The sequence below is a fragment of the Miscanthus floridulus genome, chromosome 8, assembly GCF_019320115.1.
Source record: "Miscanthus floridulus cultivar M001 chromosome 8, ASM1932011v1, whole genome shotgun sequence".
In the NCBI taxonomy this organism is placed as follows: Eukaryota; Viridiplantae; Streptophyta; class Magnoliopsida; order Poales; family Poaceae; genus Miscanthus; species Miscanthus floridulus.
In genome coordinates this window covers 182,444,969-182,462,931 of record NC_089587.1, presented here as the reverse complement: position 1 = coordinate 182,462,931, position 17,963 = coordinate 182,444,969, and the positions used below count along the sequence as shown (strand labels likewise).

General features: G+C 49.0%; 2 protein-coding genes across 3 annotated transcripts; both read left to right on the top strand.

The window, feature by feature from the left end:
• Nucleotides 1-7,224: 7,224 nt before the first annotated feature.
• On the top strand, nt 7,225-11,224 carry LOC136477675 (wall-associated receptor kinase 3-like). 2 transcript variants are annotated; one of them, XM_066475917.1, is made up of 4 exons: nt 7,225-8,259; nt 8,670-9,200; nt 9,379-9,531; nt 9,712-11,224. In XM_066475917.1, the coding sequence occupies exons 1-4, from the start codon at nt 7,284-7,286 to the stop codon at nt 10,893-10,895; spliced, it is 2,844 nt and encodes a 947-aa protein (XP_066332014.1). In that variant the 5' UTR covers nt 7,225-7,283; the 3' UTR covers nt 10,896-11,224. The 2 variants fall into 2 exon arrangements, with proteins under 2 accessions (XP_066332014.1, XP_066332013.1); XM_066475916.1 differs by having other exon boundaries at nt 9,646-11,224.
• Nucleotides 11,225-15,119: 3,895 nt separating this feature from the next.
• LOC136474213 (protein PIN-LIKES 2-like) lies at nt 15,120-17,292 on the top strand. Its single transcript, XM_066471814.1, has 2 exons — nt 15,120-15,267; nt 15,538-17,292. The coding sequence occupies exon 2, from the start codon at nt 15,704-15,706 to the stop codon at nt 17,054-17,056; it is 1,353 nt and encodes a 450-aa protein (XP_066327911.1). The 5' UTR covers nt 15,120-15,267; nt 15,538-15,703; the 3' UTR covers nt 17,057-17,292.
• Nucleotides 17,293-17,963: the final 671 nt, after the last annotated feature.

Sequence of the window (17,963 nt, the reverse complement as noted above, 5' to 3'; positions counted from 1 at the left end):
CAGCTCATGGAGGTCGTTTACAAAGACCCTATCGGTGGGCGGGTTCCTGTCTGTAGCTAATTTTGTGAGGAAGTTAGTGGCATCATTGTCCTTTCGAGGGACATGATGCAGTTCGATCCCTAGCAGTACGCCGCCATGAGAGGGCTCTTGCAGGAGGACTCCTTCATGACTTGGTCGACGACCAACTCTGAGTCACCACGAACATACAACCATGTGGCGTCGAGCTCGACGGCGATGCGTAGTCCGTTGATGAGGGCCTTGTACTCTATGGCATTGTTCGAGGCTAAAAAATAGAGATGGATTGCGTAGCGGAGCCTGCTCCCATCTAGGAAGATCAGAACCACTCTAGCCCCCAAGCCAGGCGCCATGACCAACCTGTCGAAGTACATCGTCCAGTACTCATGGGTGACATCCGGGGTTAGGAGCTGGACTTTCGTCCATTCGGCGATGAAGTTGGCATGAGCCTGAGACTTAATAGCGGTGCGGGGGACATACCTGATGTCGTGGCCCATGAGCTTGAGAGCCTAATTGGAGATTCAGCCGGCGGCGTTGCAGCTACGAATGACCTTGAGTGGGTACGAGGTGACGACCATGACCTCGTGGTCAGTGAAGTAGTGCAGGAGCTTCCGGGTTGCCATCTGCACGGCGTATAGAAGCTTCTAAACCTGGGGGTAGCAAACTTTGGCATCGGTGAGTACCTCATCGACGAAGTACACTAGTCATTGGACCTTTAGAGGGTGTCCTAGCTCCCCCCTCTCGACAACGAGGGCGGCGCTCACAACGTGGTTGCTTGCCACGATGTAGAGGAGGGATTCTCCTTGTTCGGGAGCGACGAGAATTGGTGCCAACGTCTGTGATGCTTTGAGGCTTTCCAAAGCCTACTGTGCCTCCCTTGTCTAGACGAATGCGTCTGTCTTCTTGAGAAGTTTGTAGAGAGGCATCCCTCGTTCACCTAGTCGGGAGATGAACCCGCTCTTGGTGGCCAAACAGCTGGTGAGCCACTGTACACCCTTGATGTTACGTATCAGGCCCATGTTGGAGATGGCCGTGATTTTTTCGAGGTTGGCTTCGATGACGCATTTAGACACGATGTATCCGAGCAGCTTCCCCTTTGGGACCCCAAAAACACATTTTTCGGGATTGAATTTGACACTAAATCTTCGGAGGTTCGCGAATGTTATGGCCAAGTTTACGATCAAGTCGCTAGCTTGAGCCATTTTTACCACTATGTCATCTACATAGACGATGATTGTTGGTTTCGGCCGCTTGACCTGATCAGGTTGGTCGGGCAGATCGATTTGGTCGGCGAAGCATCGTTGCATGCACCATTGATAGTTGGCGCCAACGTTCTTCAGACCGAAAGGCATGGTTATGTAACAGTATGAATCATATGGGGTGATGAATGAAGTTGCTACCTGGTTGGACTCTTTCATCGTGATCTAGTGGTAGCCTAAGTAGGCATCCAAGAAGGAGATGATTTCAGACCCTAAGGTGGAGTCGACTATCTGATCTATGTGTGATAAAGGGAAGTGATCCTTTGGGCACGCCTTGTTGAGTCTAGTATAATCAACACAGATTCTCCACTTTCCATTCTTCTTTTTCACAAGAGTAGGATTAGCTAGCCAATCAGTGTGGTATACCTCTTTGACAAATTTGGCTGCCAAAAGTTTGGCGATCTCCTCACCTATGACCCTCCGTCTTTCGTCGTCAAAGCGATGGAGGCGTTGCTTGGCGGGCTTTGAGCCCAGAATGACGTGTAGTACATGCTCAGCGACCTCCCTCGGTATGCCCGGCATGTCAAAAGGCTTCGATGCGAAGACATCGCGATTTGCGTGTAGGAAGTCGGTGAGCTCGCTTTCCGATTTGGCCGAGAGCTTGGTCCCGATCCACATCGTCTTGGTCGGGTCAGTGGGGTCGATCCCCATCGCCTTGGTTTCCTTAGTCAGATGGAAGGTGCTTGAGAAGGTCGGCTCGTTGCAGTCAGGGACTACTGGAGTCACCGAATTCCTGAGCTCCAGGAGCTCAGCAGAGTTGATGATGACATTATTGAGTTCATAATGCTCGTGGTCGCACATGTAGGCGTGTGAAAAGGTGCTACACACGGTGATGACGCTGTTCGGTCCTAGCATCTTTAGCTTGAGGTAGGTGTAGTTAGGGATCGCCATGAACTTGGCGTAGCATGGCCGCCCCAAGATGGCGTGGTAGGACCCCGAAAAGTCCACCACCTCAAAGGTCAGGACCTCTGAGCAGAAGTTGGCTCAGTTGCCAAACATGACAGACATGTCAATCTGCCTGAGTGGGTATGCTTGCGCCCCTAGGATCACGCCGTGGAAGGGAGAGCTCACTGAGCGGAGCTCTGACCGGGGGATGCGCATGGCGTCGAGGGTGTCGACATAGAGAATGTTGAGGCCGCTGCCTCCATCCATCAACACCTTGGAGAGGCGCTTCTTGCGGATGATGGGGTCGACGACAAGGGGGTAGCGACCAGGTCGGGCGACGTGGGAAGGATGGTATCTCTGATCAAAAGTAATCGGGAAGTTCGAGTAGCTAAGGAAAGAGGGGATGGCTGACTCGGTGACGCATGCCTCTCTATAGCGTACCTTGTACTAGCGCTTGGAGTGGATAGTATTGGATCCCCCAAAGATCATGAGGCATTCCTCGGGGTTAGGGAAGCTGTCATCATCCTTGCCCATCGTGCCTCCTTTCTTGGCCTTCTCCTCCTTGCCTTTCCCTTCCATTGGCTTGGCGGCTTGGCGTAGGAAGCGCTTGAGGAGCTTACAGTCTTTGTAGAGGTGTTTGATGGGATAGGTATGGTTGGTGCATGGACTCTCCATGAGCTTGTCAAAGTGGTCAGGCTGGCCCTACTGGGGCTGCTTGCCCGCTCGGTCGACCGTAATGACCAAAGCTGGGTTGGTCTGTTGGTGCCGATCCTTCTAGTTCTTCTTACCCCTTTGTGTGGAGGGGCACTCACCTTGGTCCTCGCGCTTGGCCTTGCCCCTATCCCAACTGCCGCTAAAGACCGCCCCAACCGCCTCCTCGCCAGAGGCATGGTTCGTGGCGATGTCAAGTAGGTCGCGGGTGGTACGGGGCTTCACATAGCCAAGCTAGTGGGGCAAGATGTCACGAGCCAATGTCACGACGCGAAGCTCTCTGCCTACTGAATGGCGGCGGTCTCCACCAGCGCCCGAAGGTTTCAGTGGATTGCCTGTTCCTGGGGGTCGGTAGGCTCAGAGAGGCCACGCAGAAGCATCCCCACAACAACGATGTTTTGGCCAGCCCGAGCAAGCTGAGGGGGTCATTCCCTCTGCCCAAGATGTTACGCTGGACCTGACGGGCGTGACCCCGAGTGCCGCTCGCTAGGTTCCACGCATGTGGCGCAGCGTGCTGTGCCAAGCGCGCCAGCGCAGGTGGTGGCTGACTCTGTCGCCTTTGTTGTAACTCCTCGCCGTGCTGCTGTGCATGCGCTAGGGCCTTTGCACGGGGATCCAAAGGGGTGTGAGTCTGCAGAGACTCCACTACCACCGGTGGTTGTCCCTAGGCGTCCGCCATAGCGCACTCCTAGGACAGACGGTGGCCAAGTGCCATGACATCGCCGATGCTGGAGCCCTCGCTTTTGACCTCGTCATCGACGAGGTCATGGAAGGAGGCGGGAGCATAGCCCATCATTCCCACAAACTCAGATGTGAGAGAGGGCAGCGTCAGCATCCTTCAGAGCCCCCACAAGCACGTGTCCACGGGGGACGTGAAGCCGTAGGAGAACCGGTCACACGACAGTCGTGGTGGGGACAACGGGGTCCCTTCAGAGATTCAACGGAAGGTGTTAAATAGTGAGTAAAGAACAATATGTACATCACTCACGGTGGGGTTTGAGCCCAACATGGGCTCGAGGCAAAGCGCGAGTGTCTCGACGGTGAGGTTGTCGAGTGGCCCAGGGCCGGTGGAGGACGCTCCTCCTCCAGTGGATGCCGGGATGAGCGCCTCCTCGTAGAGGTGGAGTACGCAGAGGTGGTCGGCGATGAAGTCTAGGTTCCTAAAGAGGAAGGTCTAGAGTGGCACGAAGACGAGAGGAACCCACATCCCAATAGGTGGGAGCATGGGAAACTCCAGCGAGCCAAAGCAAATCGTATCGCTTGAGCCCGTCATACCGAAAATGGTGGAAAGGTGGGCCATCCGATGACCAAAGGCATGAACGCACAACGTCCTCCCCACGGACGGCGCCAACTGTCGAAGCAAAATGTGTCCGACAAGTAAATATTTGTAGTTTTGCCGTGCATTGTGATCGGATGTGGCCTAGCACGCGATGACATAGGATTTATACTGGTTCAGGCAACGTGCCCTACGTCCAATTTCAGTCGGTCGGTGACTTTATTCCTAAACCCAGGTGCTTGAAGTTTGCTGTGGGGTTACAAATGGGTAAGGAGTGAGAAGGGGGTGTTAGAGGCCCGGTCGGACTCTAAACCGAATGGAAGAGTGTGACGGGTGCTCTAACATGCGCTAAGTATTGGAGTATATGCTCTATGTAGCTGTCGAGTTCTAGAGCTGATCGAGTCCTCAGGTCGTCTAGTGTCCCTTGTTGGGAGAGAGCGCATCCCCTTTTATAGTTGAAAGGGATGGCCTTACAAGTCACACATAGAGAGAGAGTGTATATGTATGCTACCTAGTCTTGTTGCCCACGTTGTTGGGTATGAGATGGTCGTCGGCGCCCACAATATTGTTTATGTTTAGATGCATTTGGCAGGCTCTACCGTGTTCGCCCGGTATGGCCAACATCGGCGCCTATAATACCGTTTGTGCTCTGATGAGTCTGGAAAGTTGTATAGTGCCCATCTAGCATGGCCTGGAGGCATCGTCCCGTAGGTGCACAGGGCATGGTAGAGTACGGTCCTCGGTATTGTGGTTGACTTGAGCGCCTTACCTTATCTGCTCCGCCTGATCCCTAGGCCCTCACCGAGCGAGAGTCCCCGGTCGGTCGTTCTCAGTCGGCCCCGACCATGTCGGTCGCGAAAGAGCAGTGAGCAGAGGTGCGACGTATCCTCGGTCGGAGAACGAGGTCAAAGTCGGACTACGGTTCCACCTTGGCCTGGCCTTCTGGTCGGGGACTGGATCGTTGTCTCGACCTATCATTATGTATCTGGGCCGGCCCAGGCGCACGTTGTCGCTGCGCCGCCTACCGGGTCGGATTTTGCAGGGAAGCGGGTCTATTGGAGACTGCGGGTTTATGAACCCGATATGACCCATAACTAAAATGAAGCCCAGGTGAGACTTAATACATTGATTAGGTCATGTGATTTTAAAGCTTTCGACTAAGGGTGCTGCGATGAAGGGCTAAGCACTTGCCAACGACGGAGCCTGGGCGGGTGCCTAGGGTCGCCGACCGTGGCGGAGCCTCTTGGAGGCGAACCTGGGCTCTTGCCCCCTTCCTTCCCTATTTGTCACTACATGTAGTAGTTTTCTCATCATGTTGCTATGTAAAAACAGTGTTAAAAAGGCGCTACTAGGCGCTCGCCTAGGTGCGCTTATGCGCTAGGCAGAGGGGTGCCACCTCACCTAAGGGGTAGGCGGAGGATAGGAGCGGCCGGGACGAGGGTGGGCCGCCGACATGGACAAGAGAGGTGGCAGGGGATGAGTGGAGGCTAGGGCATAGCTGGGAGGAAGGCGAGCTGCGGGCGCAGCTATGAGGGTGGGAAGGTGTCGACGTCCGGCGACCGTGCCGCTGCGGAGACGGTAGGTGTAGCCAAGAGGAGCGTGTGGCGTCGGAGAAGGAGGGAGGAAGCGCGCGTCACTAGAAAAGGAGGGAGGAGGCGGGCGTCGCCGGGGACGAAAGCATGGAGGATGGAGCAGGGAAGGGAGGCAGAGAAAGCAGAATAAGGACTCTGGTTCGTGTGGCTAAGAGGAGGATGGTGGATGGATAAGGTGGGCTAGGCTTATTTGTTGGCCTTTCTTCCAACTTTAGGTTTACAAGTCTGTTATTCTTTCTTTTACTCAAGATAATTTAAGGTAATATATATGTATGTGTATAAAAATTAAAGCACCTAGAAAAACGCCTAGGCTCACTTAGGTTCTAGGCGGTGGGTCACCGCCTAGATACCACCTGGCGCCTTTTCGAGCCTTGGTAAAAAAGCTATTCTGTAAAGCCACAAATCAAAAGTAGGAAACCTAGGCTGTATAAAGAATAAAAGAAATGATAGGAGAGCCTGTAATATATTGCGGCTACCTAGTATAATTGCATTCAAATTTTCTTAGCCCCCCTTGTTTCCTCTCCATGCTCCGCTACTGGTCGCCAGGCCTTGGGTCCGCCATTTGTCCATACCCTACCCTACCCATTTCTATTAGATAGAAAATTATCCATATTCTATCTGAATAAAACATGTAAGTGTTTGAAAACGAGTAAAACGTATCCACCGACAGGTATAGCCGTATAGGTCAAGTTGCTGCCCTCTTGTTTCCCTCTAGCATAGGCCCCCTTTTTTAGCACAGCTCAGCTTTATTATTGAAGTTGGAAAACAGCTTCACGAGCAATTTTCTCAATGAAGCTGAGCTGTTTTGGGAAAACTGTTTGGCAAAGCAGTTTTACCAACAGCTTTATGCATGGCTAAGAGAGGGAAATGAGGAGGAGAGCTATGAAAGCTACTTTTTTTTTTCAATTTCACCTCTCTCTGTTGCTTTGTTAGAGCGTAAAAAAGAAGCTTCACCCATGAAGCTGTTTTGAAAAAGAGTGTTTGACACAAAATAGCTCACAACAGCTCGTGAAACTGTTGGTGAAGCCATGTGAAATAGAACCTTAATGCGTTTTCAGTGACCCAATTCACCTTCTTCCCTCCTGAGTCAAGAGTCATGGATGCACGGGAGTCTACATCCACACTTGCTATTCAGACTCATGAAGTCTAGCTTAGAGCCTTAGATTATTATTGACAGCAATAGCATTGCAGACATTGACCTATACCGGTAAGCTTCAAAAAAACTGAGCACGTTTTTTTTTTACCGGCGACCAGAGTCATATGGCAATTCATAATTGAGGGTACGTGTACGTGTACAGTTTAGAACCACAGCTGAGCTAGCTGGCTCCGCACGTTAGTGTCACGATCGCTAACTTAAACAGCAAATTAAAGCGGCAAGTGGGACGACTAGTCGTCAGTCGTCGCCCCGGGAACGGCCGTAGCAATCATATGACCACTTCAGCCTTTCAGGTAACGTTTGATCAACGGGGCGTGCATTTGGTCTGCTACATGCACACTAGCTAGCATCGAACTCTAAACAGCAAGAAACACAGCGACGACGCAAGGATGAGCTCGGTCGTCACGGCAATACTCATCGGCACGCAGCTCCTGCTAACGTGCTTATTGGGAAGCAGCGTGCCGCGAGCGTCCGGGCGGGATTCTGGATTCGCCGGCGCCGGCGGCGCCCCCGGAGGCGGAGGGAGAGGGATCTTGTCTGTCCCTTCAGCTGATTCCCTGGCTCACTGCCCCACCCGCTGCGGCGACGCCGAGTTCCTCTACCCGTTCGGGACCGAGCCCGGCTGCTTCCGGCAGGGTTTCGAGCTCACCTGCGACACCACCACCCAGCCTCCCAGGCTCTTCTGGGCCAACAGCAGCACCCAGATGCTTGGCACGGACGGGACAGATCACTACTTCGCCTACGCCTCGATCGGCTTCAATATCACCGTCACGCCAGGTACGAGTACTTACAACTCCACGGGGTCCTGGGAGTCGCCCGCCAAGGGCTTCGTCATAGACTCTGACACCCGCATGTACCTTGTTGGTTGCGACGTCGACGTCGTCCTGTTCGATACTGGGACGAACCTGACCATTGGTTCTTGCTCGAGTTCCTGCCCGGGCGACAGGGCGACCATGGCCATGGGTATGGTCCGTATGGAGCCCGAAAATAATTGCAATGGGTTCGGCTGCTGCAGCATCGCCTTGCCAGAGTACCTCCGAGGCTTTCGGTTCACGCTGTCAAGTAGGGATGGCGTCCGAGCACAACCAGATGCTGCTTCCTCCACTGCAAAGGTTTTCTTAACTGATGGTAATTATGTATTCAACACAAGCGACCTTTACTCGAGCTGGATAAACCAAAGTGTGCATACAAGCTTGGAGATTTTCGCAACGGACCAACCAAGTTGTGAAATCGCATCTGCGAATAAGGAAACCTTTGCATGTAGCCCTGGCAGCTTATGCCAGACGGGAGAGTGGGGCGGCTACTTCTGTTACTGCAATCCTCGTGTAAGTGGCAATCCCTACATTTTGGATGGCTGCATCGAAGGTTCGTGACACTGCCCAACTCCTAATTAATTAGTTCAATGAAACAACTAGAGCTTCATATTATTATAGTTGCACATGAGAATTTGGAAAATATTAAGTCCTAATTGGTAGAGTTCCGGGCAACTTTGGCTCTAGCTCCTCTATGAACCGTAATAAGGAGCTATTTTCCTCTGTGCTCCCGAAATGAATTAGGAGCTAGTGAAGCCACTATTTTGAGCTTCACTAGCTCTGGCTCCTCCACGCAGTAGCAAGGAGCCAGAACCGTTTGAAGTTGTGCCAAACAGAGCCTTAATGTTTGAAACATGTCTCTTCTTGCTTATGCTCAATAACCATCGAGCTATGGTGTATAACTTCTTTCTTCTTTTATTTACACATATGCTCAATAGTTCTCCCCTCTCATTTTTGGAGCAGGTTACGACCCCATTCCTAAAGGAAATTGCAAGAGGTCATGTGGAAACATGTCCATCCCTTTCCCTTTTGGGTTAGAAGAACATTGTTGTGCACAACCGAAATTTCAACTTAGTTGCGTGTCGAATAAGACAGTTGTTCTTGACCGAGGAGATGGCACAAGATTTATGGTGACCAAATTGTCAGTGAATGATGGATACCTGGGTGTTACCAGCATGCTTAATGATTCAAGCAGCAGCGATGACCAGGTGGTGGTAGTTCATACCTCCAATGGCGACTTTGATTACAGGATATCAAGCGAATACGTGAGGAGTTTTATTGAATTCACCCAAGAATTTGATATCAAGATGAGGTGGGCTGTTTCCAACTTAACCTGCGCAACAGCCTTGCAAAGGAATGGAACTTATGCGTGTGTCAGCCCCCACAGTGAATGCGTTAATGTCACCCATGGGACGCTATACCTAGGGTACCGTTGCGAGTGCTCGCAAGGCTTTGATGGGAATCCATATGTCAAAAGCCCAGATGGTTGTACAGGTCTCTCTCTCACTCTTTGTGTGTTTGTGTGTATGTGTGCGTGTGTCAAAAAGGAATATTTTGGAACACTTGAGCTTCTTGAGAATTTCATGACATACTGTAAAACCAAATGAACCTTACAAGCTTCAATATTTTAAAGAACTTGATGATGGCTCACTTGATTCCAGTTTATTTGCAGACATTAATGAGTGTTTAGAGCCAAATGATTGCAATGGAGTATGTCATAATACTCTTGGAGGGTATTATTGCACAACTTGTCCTCATGGTAAAGTGTTTGAACCAACAAAAAGGAACTGTGTCACATCAGCTAAGCAACACAGTCTTATTTTAGGTGAGTCATACCCCACATATCCACATCTCATTTATAAAAATGCAATAATCTTGTTGGTAAAAAGTAGAATGATCTTGTTGTGGAATTCATGACATTAATGGATGTGCTACACAGGTGTTACAATTGGAATTGGATGTGGTCTTGGCTCCATAATTTTTGTGTTCTGCTCCATTTTAATAGCTAGAAAATGGAAGCAAGGCACGCAGAAGAGAATCCGAAGAGCATACTTCAAGAAAAATCAAGGTCTGTTGTTGGAGCAACTAGTATTTGATGAGAGCACCCCAAACAAAACAAAGATATTCTCCTTAGAGGAACTAGAGAAAGCCACCAACTATTTTGATGCTACTCGTGTCCTTGGCCGTGGAGGACATGGAACTGTCTATAAAGGTATTCTATCCGATCAAAATGTGGTAGCCATTAAAAGGTCTAAAATTGTGGAGCAAACCGAGATAGATCAGTTTATCAATGAGGTTGCAATATTGTCTCAAATCATCCACCGGAATGTGGTGAAACTTTTTGGTTGTTGCTTGGAAACTGAGGTGCCCTTGCTCGTGTATGAGTTCATACCTAGTGGCACATTATACAACCTTCTTCACACTAATGTCGATGGTAAATGTTTGCTGTCATGGGATGATCGCACTAGGATTGCGGTAGAATCATCAGGGGCGCTTGCTTATCTACACTCAGCTGCTGCAATTCCAATTTTTCATAGAGACGTGAAGTCATCCAATATACTCTTGGATGCCACCTTCACCACGAAGGTTTCTGATTTTGGTGCTTCAAGATCTGTTTCAATCGACGAGACTCATGTGGTGACAATTGTCCAAGGCACATTTGGCTACCTAGATCCAGAATATTACAATACTGGTCGGCTAACTGAGAAGAGTGACGTATATAGTTTTGGTGTGATTATTGTGGAGCTTCTGACAAGAAAGAAACCAGTTTTTATTAGTGATTCTGGTGTGAAAGAAAGCTTGGCTCATTACTTCATTGAAGCACTTCAAGAAGGAGTCCTTATGGAAATAATAGATCAACAGATTGTGGAAGAGGCAGACCAAGGAGAAATTGATGATATCGCCTTACTCGCACAAGCATGCTTGAGGACCAAAGGAGTAGAGAGACCAACTATGAAAGAAGTGGAGATGAAATTGCAGCTCCTAAGGACAGGGAGGCTAAGAAGAAAAAGACACCATTCACCAGGAAATAATGGTGAGGCTGAGCATTTGCTGTGCCCATTACATGCTAGAAACTCCCATGCACAGCTCGATCTTGGGAATGCTACCCGTTTGCCTTGTGATCAAGAGACCTCTCGCGGCTACAGTCTAGAGAAAGAATTTGCATCCTCAATCAGTTTGCCACGCTAACTATGAGATACATATATGTATGGTCAAAATAACACAATCCAAACAAGTACTTGCTATGCACCCAAGTTGTTGCATATTTTCAGCCATGAGGCACTGTAATGTATCCTCTCATTAGTCCTTGTTTGGATGCATGAGTATCCACCTCAATCCACATGTGTTGGAGTGGAATAAAATTTAGTTCCATTCCACTCCAATCCACTTCAATACATGTGGATTGAGATGAATACATGCGCAAGGCCTTAGATGAGAGTATGTAGTATACCATTTGGTTGTATTATAGTATACTTTTGGCCCAAGTTTGGAATTGGCGATGAACATATTTGCATGGCGGAGCATCTCAGTTGTGTTTGTGTGTGCCTGATTATCTGTGTGATGGACATGCTGGCTAGGTGTGCACAGTATCTTTTCATAAGACATCATGAGCATTCAGCCTCCGGTTCCGGTTGTGTGATGCATGGGAGCATGAGAGCTATCTTTTTGTTAGAGGATCATGAGAATATATGACCTTGTCCGCTTCTCTTATAATCTGTACTTTTCAGCTTGTTTTTTCAGCCGGAACAATGTTTCTCTCTCACAACAAAACATCAGTGTTTCGGCTTGTTTTTTCAGCGAAGTGAACGTGGCCTATATCATCTTAGCTGCTACTCCGCTCTGCTTTTTTTTGAGAGAGAAGGGTTGGATTTTATTAATAAAGTAAAAGAACTTTTACATCCATCCCCTGACGGGGCACCGCACAAGAAAAGAGAAATAACAGCTAGATTCTCTTGATGAGCACCCCGTGTTCTTCGCCGTCGTCGACCTTTGTTGCCGCACGCCTGTCCTTCTCCACCTCTACTTGCAAGCCCGGGTCCGTGGAAAATATACAAGGGCTGCCCGCTGCCGCTGAAAGGTCCTAATGGCTAGAGGGGGGGGTGAATAGCCTAATAAAAATTTCTACAACAACACTTAACCAAATGGTTAGACAATTATGAGGCGAAGCGAGTGTTGCGCTAGCCTACTCAAAATGCAAGCCACCTACCACAATTCTAGTTTAGATAGTGTCAATTCACACAAGAGCAATGACACTACCCTATGTTAGTGTGCTCTCAAAGGCTAACTAAAGAGCCATACCAACCAAGCATGCAAGCTCTCACAACTAGCTACACTAAAGAGCTTGTCAACTAGTTTGCGGTAAAGTAAAGAGAGTGATCAAGATGGTTATACCGCCGTGTAGATGAATGAACCAATCAATCACGAAGATGAATAACAATGATGACCAATCACCTCGGAATCAATGATGAACACAATGATTTTTACCGAGGTTCACTTGCTTGCCAGCAAGCTAGTCCTCGTTGTGGCGATTCACTCACTTGGAGGTTCACGCGCTAATTGGCTTCACACACCAAACCCTCAATAGGGTGCCGCACAACCAACACAAGATGAGGATCACACAAGCCACGAGCAATCCACTAGAGCACCTTTTAGCGCTCCGTCGGGGAAAGGTCAAGAACCCCTCACAATCACCACGATCGGAGCCGGAGACAATCACCACCTCCGCTCGACGATCCTCGCTGCTCCAAGCCGTCTAGGTGGCGGCAATCACTAAGAGTAACAAGCGAAACCCGCAGCGAAACACGATCACTAAGTGCCTCTAGATGCAATCACTCAAGCAATGCACTTGGATCACTCCCAATCTCACTATGATGATGAATCAATGATATAGATGAGTGGGAGGGCTTTGTCTTAGCTCACAAGGTTGCTATGTCAATGAAAATGGCCAAAGATATGAGCCACAGCCGGCCATGGGGCTATAAATAGAGCCCCAATCAAATAGAGCCGTTATACCCATTCACTGGGCAAAACACGCTCTGACCGGACGCTCCGGTCATACTGACCGGACGCTGGCCCTCAGCGTCCGGTCGCCCGATGGACGCCACGTGTCATCGCCTTTAAACGCTGTTCGTCAGATTCCAACGGTTATGACGGTGATCGGACGCAGCAGCTTCAACTGACCGGACGCTGATCCCCCAGCGTCCGGTCGTTTCCAGTAAGGTACCGACCTCGACCGGACGCGTCCGGTTAAAACTGACCGGACGCTGGAACCTCAGCGTCCGGTCGAGTACAGTAAGGGTCGAAACCTGGTTTTCCTCGACCGGACGCGTCTGGTCCACCTCGACCGGACACAACCAGTGTCCGGTGGTAAACCCTAGCCACTGTACCGACAGTCAACGCGACCGGACGCAGGCAGTCAGCGTCCGGTGCTTCTGGATTCAGCGTCCGGTCACTGGACCGACGCTGGCATCAGCTCTGTTCTCACTTCTATCTTCTCCACCCTTGCTCCAATGTGCCAACCACCAAGAATTTGCATCCGACGCAATAGAAAATAGACATTTCATTTTTCCAAAAACGCTGAATCCCGCCGGGATTCGGCGTTTTTGGAAAAATGAAATGTCTATTTTCTATTGCGCCGGATGCAAATTCTTGGTGGTTGGCACATTGGAGCAAGGGTGGAGAAGATAGAAGTGAGAACAGAGCTGATGCCAGCGTCGGTCCAGTGACCGGACGCTCGGCGGGAGGGAGAGAGGGACCTAAACCCATCTCAACCCTGCAAACACCTTGTGCACATGTGTTAGCATATTTTCACAAATGTTATCAAAGGTGTTAGCACTCCACTAGATCATAAATGCATATGCAATGAGTTAGAGCATCTAGTGGCACTTTGATAACCGTATTCTGATACGAGTTTCACCCCTCTTAATAGTACGGCTATCAAACCTAAATGTGATCACACTCTCTAAGTGTCTTGATCACCAAAACAAAATAGCTCCTATGGTTTATACCTTTGCCTGAGCTTTTTGTTTTTCTCTTTCTTCATTTCAAGTTTAAGCCCTTGATCATCTCCATGCTATCACCATTGTCATGTTATGATCTTCATTAGCTTCTTCTACTTGAAGTGTGCTACCTATGTCATGATCACTTGATAAACTAGGTTAGCACTTAGGGTTTCATCAATTCACCAAAACCAAACTAGAGCTTTCAGCCGCCAAAATGTTGATCAGACTATAGGGCCTCAGGTTTGCCAGGCCGGCAACCTAAAGCAATGCTCGGCCCGAACCTAGTCGATCACGCCAGACGCAGCCCAATGGATCCGTACCCTCGTGGAGATGTTTCCGCGTAGTACCCGGGTGGGCTGGTTGGTTCGTTTCGTTCCCCCTGTTTCCGATCCGTCGCTCTCGTGCTGGTCACTCGTGACACGCCGGCAGTCTCAACTCTGAAGCACCACTAGGAGCAGCAGTACCGGAGGAGCAGAAGGCGGAGGAGGCAGAAATCGTGGTTTCTCATAGTGTTTATTTTGTGACGAGAGAGAGAAAAAAAGCTCATTGAACGGTGCTGCTACAATTGCTGGTGTAGGAAGAGCCATAGCTAAAAAAATTTGTGTCAAACATGCCCTAAAGAGGTCTGTGAGTTCGTGCAACCAGCCAACAAGATCCTCCTCCATACCAGAAGCCAAAAAATTTGACTTTGCAGATAACAAGCTTGATTGGGCAGCCATGGCAGCTAAGTTAGCAAAGAAAGCGACAATGTAAAAAATAGTATTAATGTGAGTGATCTAGGTGGAAGGTTTCTTGTCCCCTCCAAATTCCTTAACCCGCTGACGTCTTGTTTGTTTTATCCTTAAACTAAGAGAATTAGGAGGATTGAGAGGATTAAATTCCCTATAAGTCAAAATCCTTCTCAATCATCTCCAGTCTCCCTTAATCTCCATGGTTTAGGGATCAAACGAACAAGGTGTGATGGATAGATTATCCCCCAAGTTATTGCATTAATAAAAAGACACTATGGGTCAAAAAAAAAAAAAATCCGGACCTTGGGTCCCTTTTTATGAGCTAGAATTCAAGCCCTGAATTTTAAGCAGCAGTTACATTCTTCTTGCATTTGAACTGGTAATCCAATTCAATTCGGCCTCCCCAATTCTGAGATCCAAGATCCAACCGTAGCCTCAATCATTTTGGCGTAACATGGCATCACCGATCTGATCCTGATCAAGACCACATGCGGATGCTGTTGTCTCCATCAGAGCCCCGAATTGATTCTAAAAAAAAAATCAGAGCCCCGAATTCACGTGCCTTCGAGAGGAAAAAAAAAATCGCAGATCACATCACACCTCTGCCTGGGTCCCTTCCTGCTGGGCCCCATGCCCATGCCCTTGCCCTTGTCTCGATCTCGACAAGTACCACACGGAATTGCCAAAATCTGGAATCCTTTCACGCCGCCACTCTTCTCCCCTCTTCTCTCTTCGTCGTTGCCGCTCCTGCCTGCCTGCCTCGGCGCATCGCGTCGCGGAGAGGGATAGCACAGCACAGCGCCTCCCCCCATCCCTCCTTCATTCCCAGTAAGTATTGCCGTGAATCTTGCAAGGTTTGATTCCGTTGCGGTGATCTGTTTGCTGCTTCTGATTTTCTTGCTGATCGGTTGCCTGAATCTTCGCCAAGACCTGAAATTCGAGAGCTGTAGGAAGTTTAGAACACGATTCAAGTATCAAGCACTACTTTGCAAGATCCGCACCGGGTGGAAGCTAGAATTTTTTGCTATTAATCCCGTATAATACGATTTCGTAGTTTTTCCTCCGTTGCTGAATCTTCTCCATTAATTTTCTGTGCAGAAATATCATCCTTTTGCATCTGATTGAGCACTGTCTCTGTGCAAGAGAATATAATTTAGTTGTACAACCAAAAAGTGGGAGTATTTTTCAGAGTTTAGAAGAGGGCTGTTTTGAGCACTGAAGGCAGAGAAAGGCAAGAAGCTTTAGGGTCCCTATAGCAGCAGCAATGCTCTGGGCAATGGACCCGCAGGTGACCGTCCATGGCGACTGGGTGTCAGCCGTGGTGCCGCTGATGAAGCTGCTGTGCCTGACGGTCATCGGCCTGCTCCTCGCCAACCCGCGGGTCCAGGTCGTGCCCAGGGCCACCTTCAAGCTGCTGAGCAAGCTCGTCTTCGCGCTCTTCCTCCCCTGCCTCATCTTCGTCCACCTCGGCAAGTCGGTCACCATAGACAACGTCCTGCACTGGTGGTTCATCCCTGTCAACGTGCTCATCAGCACTGCCATTGGGTGCGTTCTTGGGTACATCGTGGCCCTGATCTGCCGCCCACCGCCGCACCTGTTCCGGTTCACAGTGATCATGACCGGGTTTGGCAACACGGGGAACCTCCCGATTGCGATCATTGGGTCGGTCTGCCACACCAATGATCATCCCTTCGGTCCTGGATGTGACACCATGGGCATCGCTTATGTCTCGTTCGCGCAGTGGGTTGCGGTTATTCTTGTGTACACTTTGGTCTACCACATGATGGAGCCACCGATGCAGTTCTATGAGATTGTTGGGGAGGGGAATGAGATACAGGAAGAACCCGAGCAGATCAGCAACTACAGTAGGTCTCTTCTTCATGAGGCGGAGTGGCCAGGGATGGTTGACAAAGAAACTGAGCATTCAAAGACACCATTCATTGCAAGAGTTTTCATGAGCATTTCAGGTTCCTCACAGAATACGTTTCCTGATATTGATTTCACTGAAGAAGGAACTTCTGGTGCTGGACCTAGCAGTCCTAAGTCGCTCAGATGTTTGGCAGAGCCAAGAGTGGTCAGGAGGATCAGGGTTGTAGCTGAGAAGACTCCAATTCAGCATGTCCTTCAGCCCCCGACAATCGCCTCTTTACTTGCCATTATCATTGGCATGGTTCCTGTCTTGAAAGATTTTGTGTTTGGGGCTGATGCACCGCTCTCATTCTTCACCGACAGTTTGGAAATCCTAGCTGCTGCAGTGGTTCCATCAGTGATGTTAATTCTAGGAGGCATGCTTGCGGAAGGCCCAAAAGATAATGCCTTGGGCATGAGGACTATCATCGGTATAATTGTGGCCAGGCTTTTGGTTCTCCCATGCATTGGCATTGGTGTTGTGACCCTAGCAGACAAGTTGCATCTACTCGAGCAAAACCATATGTACCGCTTTGTGCTTTCCCTCCAGTACTCCACGCCAAGTGCTATCCTGCTTGGAGCAATCGCCAGTCTCAGAGGCTATGGTGTTAAGGAAGCATCCGCCCTTCTATTTTGGCAGCATATTTGTGCAGTGTTCTCTCTTTCCCTCTACCTGATTGTATACTTCAAGTTGTTTTCTTTCATTTGAAGACAATGGCTGACCATCCAGTTCTGGCATATATACATAGCAATCATCTCGGGACGGCGGTGGCTCAGAAATAGGATACTAGAAGAATGGGTTTTTGGCCTCGTCCCCTATCAGTGAAAAGTGTTTATTATTTGGTAGTTATTTAAGTTTCAGTTGCGTGTATTGTTTCTTGTTCAAACAAGAGATACATATATTGTCTGTTCATTTTGGTCAATATATTGATGTGCATTTCATGATGCTATTGTTGTATGCAAATCATTACCTGGATAAATTTAGTAGAACAAGATAGATAGTAGTGAATAACATTGTTGCTTGATGGTTAATATATGAAGATGATTAGTGTTCAGTCTTCTCGTGGAAGACCCAAACCATCAGGCGACCTTGCTATCTGACATCAAGGATGTGATCCATTTGTGTCAATTGACTTTGAGCATTCCTCGTTCGTTGTCCTGGTCCATTGTCCAGAAAAGCAGTCATGTTCTCTGGTCAGACACTCTTTCCTTCTTCTTTTTTCGCCCTGTTCCCTTGGCTTGTTTGGCTTATAAGTCGTACTTTTTCAGCCAACGAACAATATTTTTCTCTTACAACAAAACAGCCAACAGTACTTTTAGTCATAACTTATCAGCCAAACAAGCCCAAATGAACGGGGCCTTTTTTTTTTTCTCGAACGACGTAGGAGAGCTGCGTGTCATTTTCATTTCATTAAGAAGAAGAAAAAGGAAGCTACAAGGGAGAGGTCAAAGACCAATCCTGACCCCCCCACTAGAATGTTACAAAGGGAGGGTCGGGAGACCAATCCCAAAATCCCACACAGCACCAAAACTAAAAGAAAAACGATTAAACCAGCAAACACACACAACCCAACTCAGCTCAACACAAGAGAAGAGGATAGCAATCTGCTGAGGCC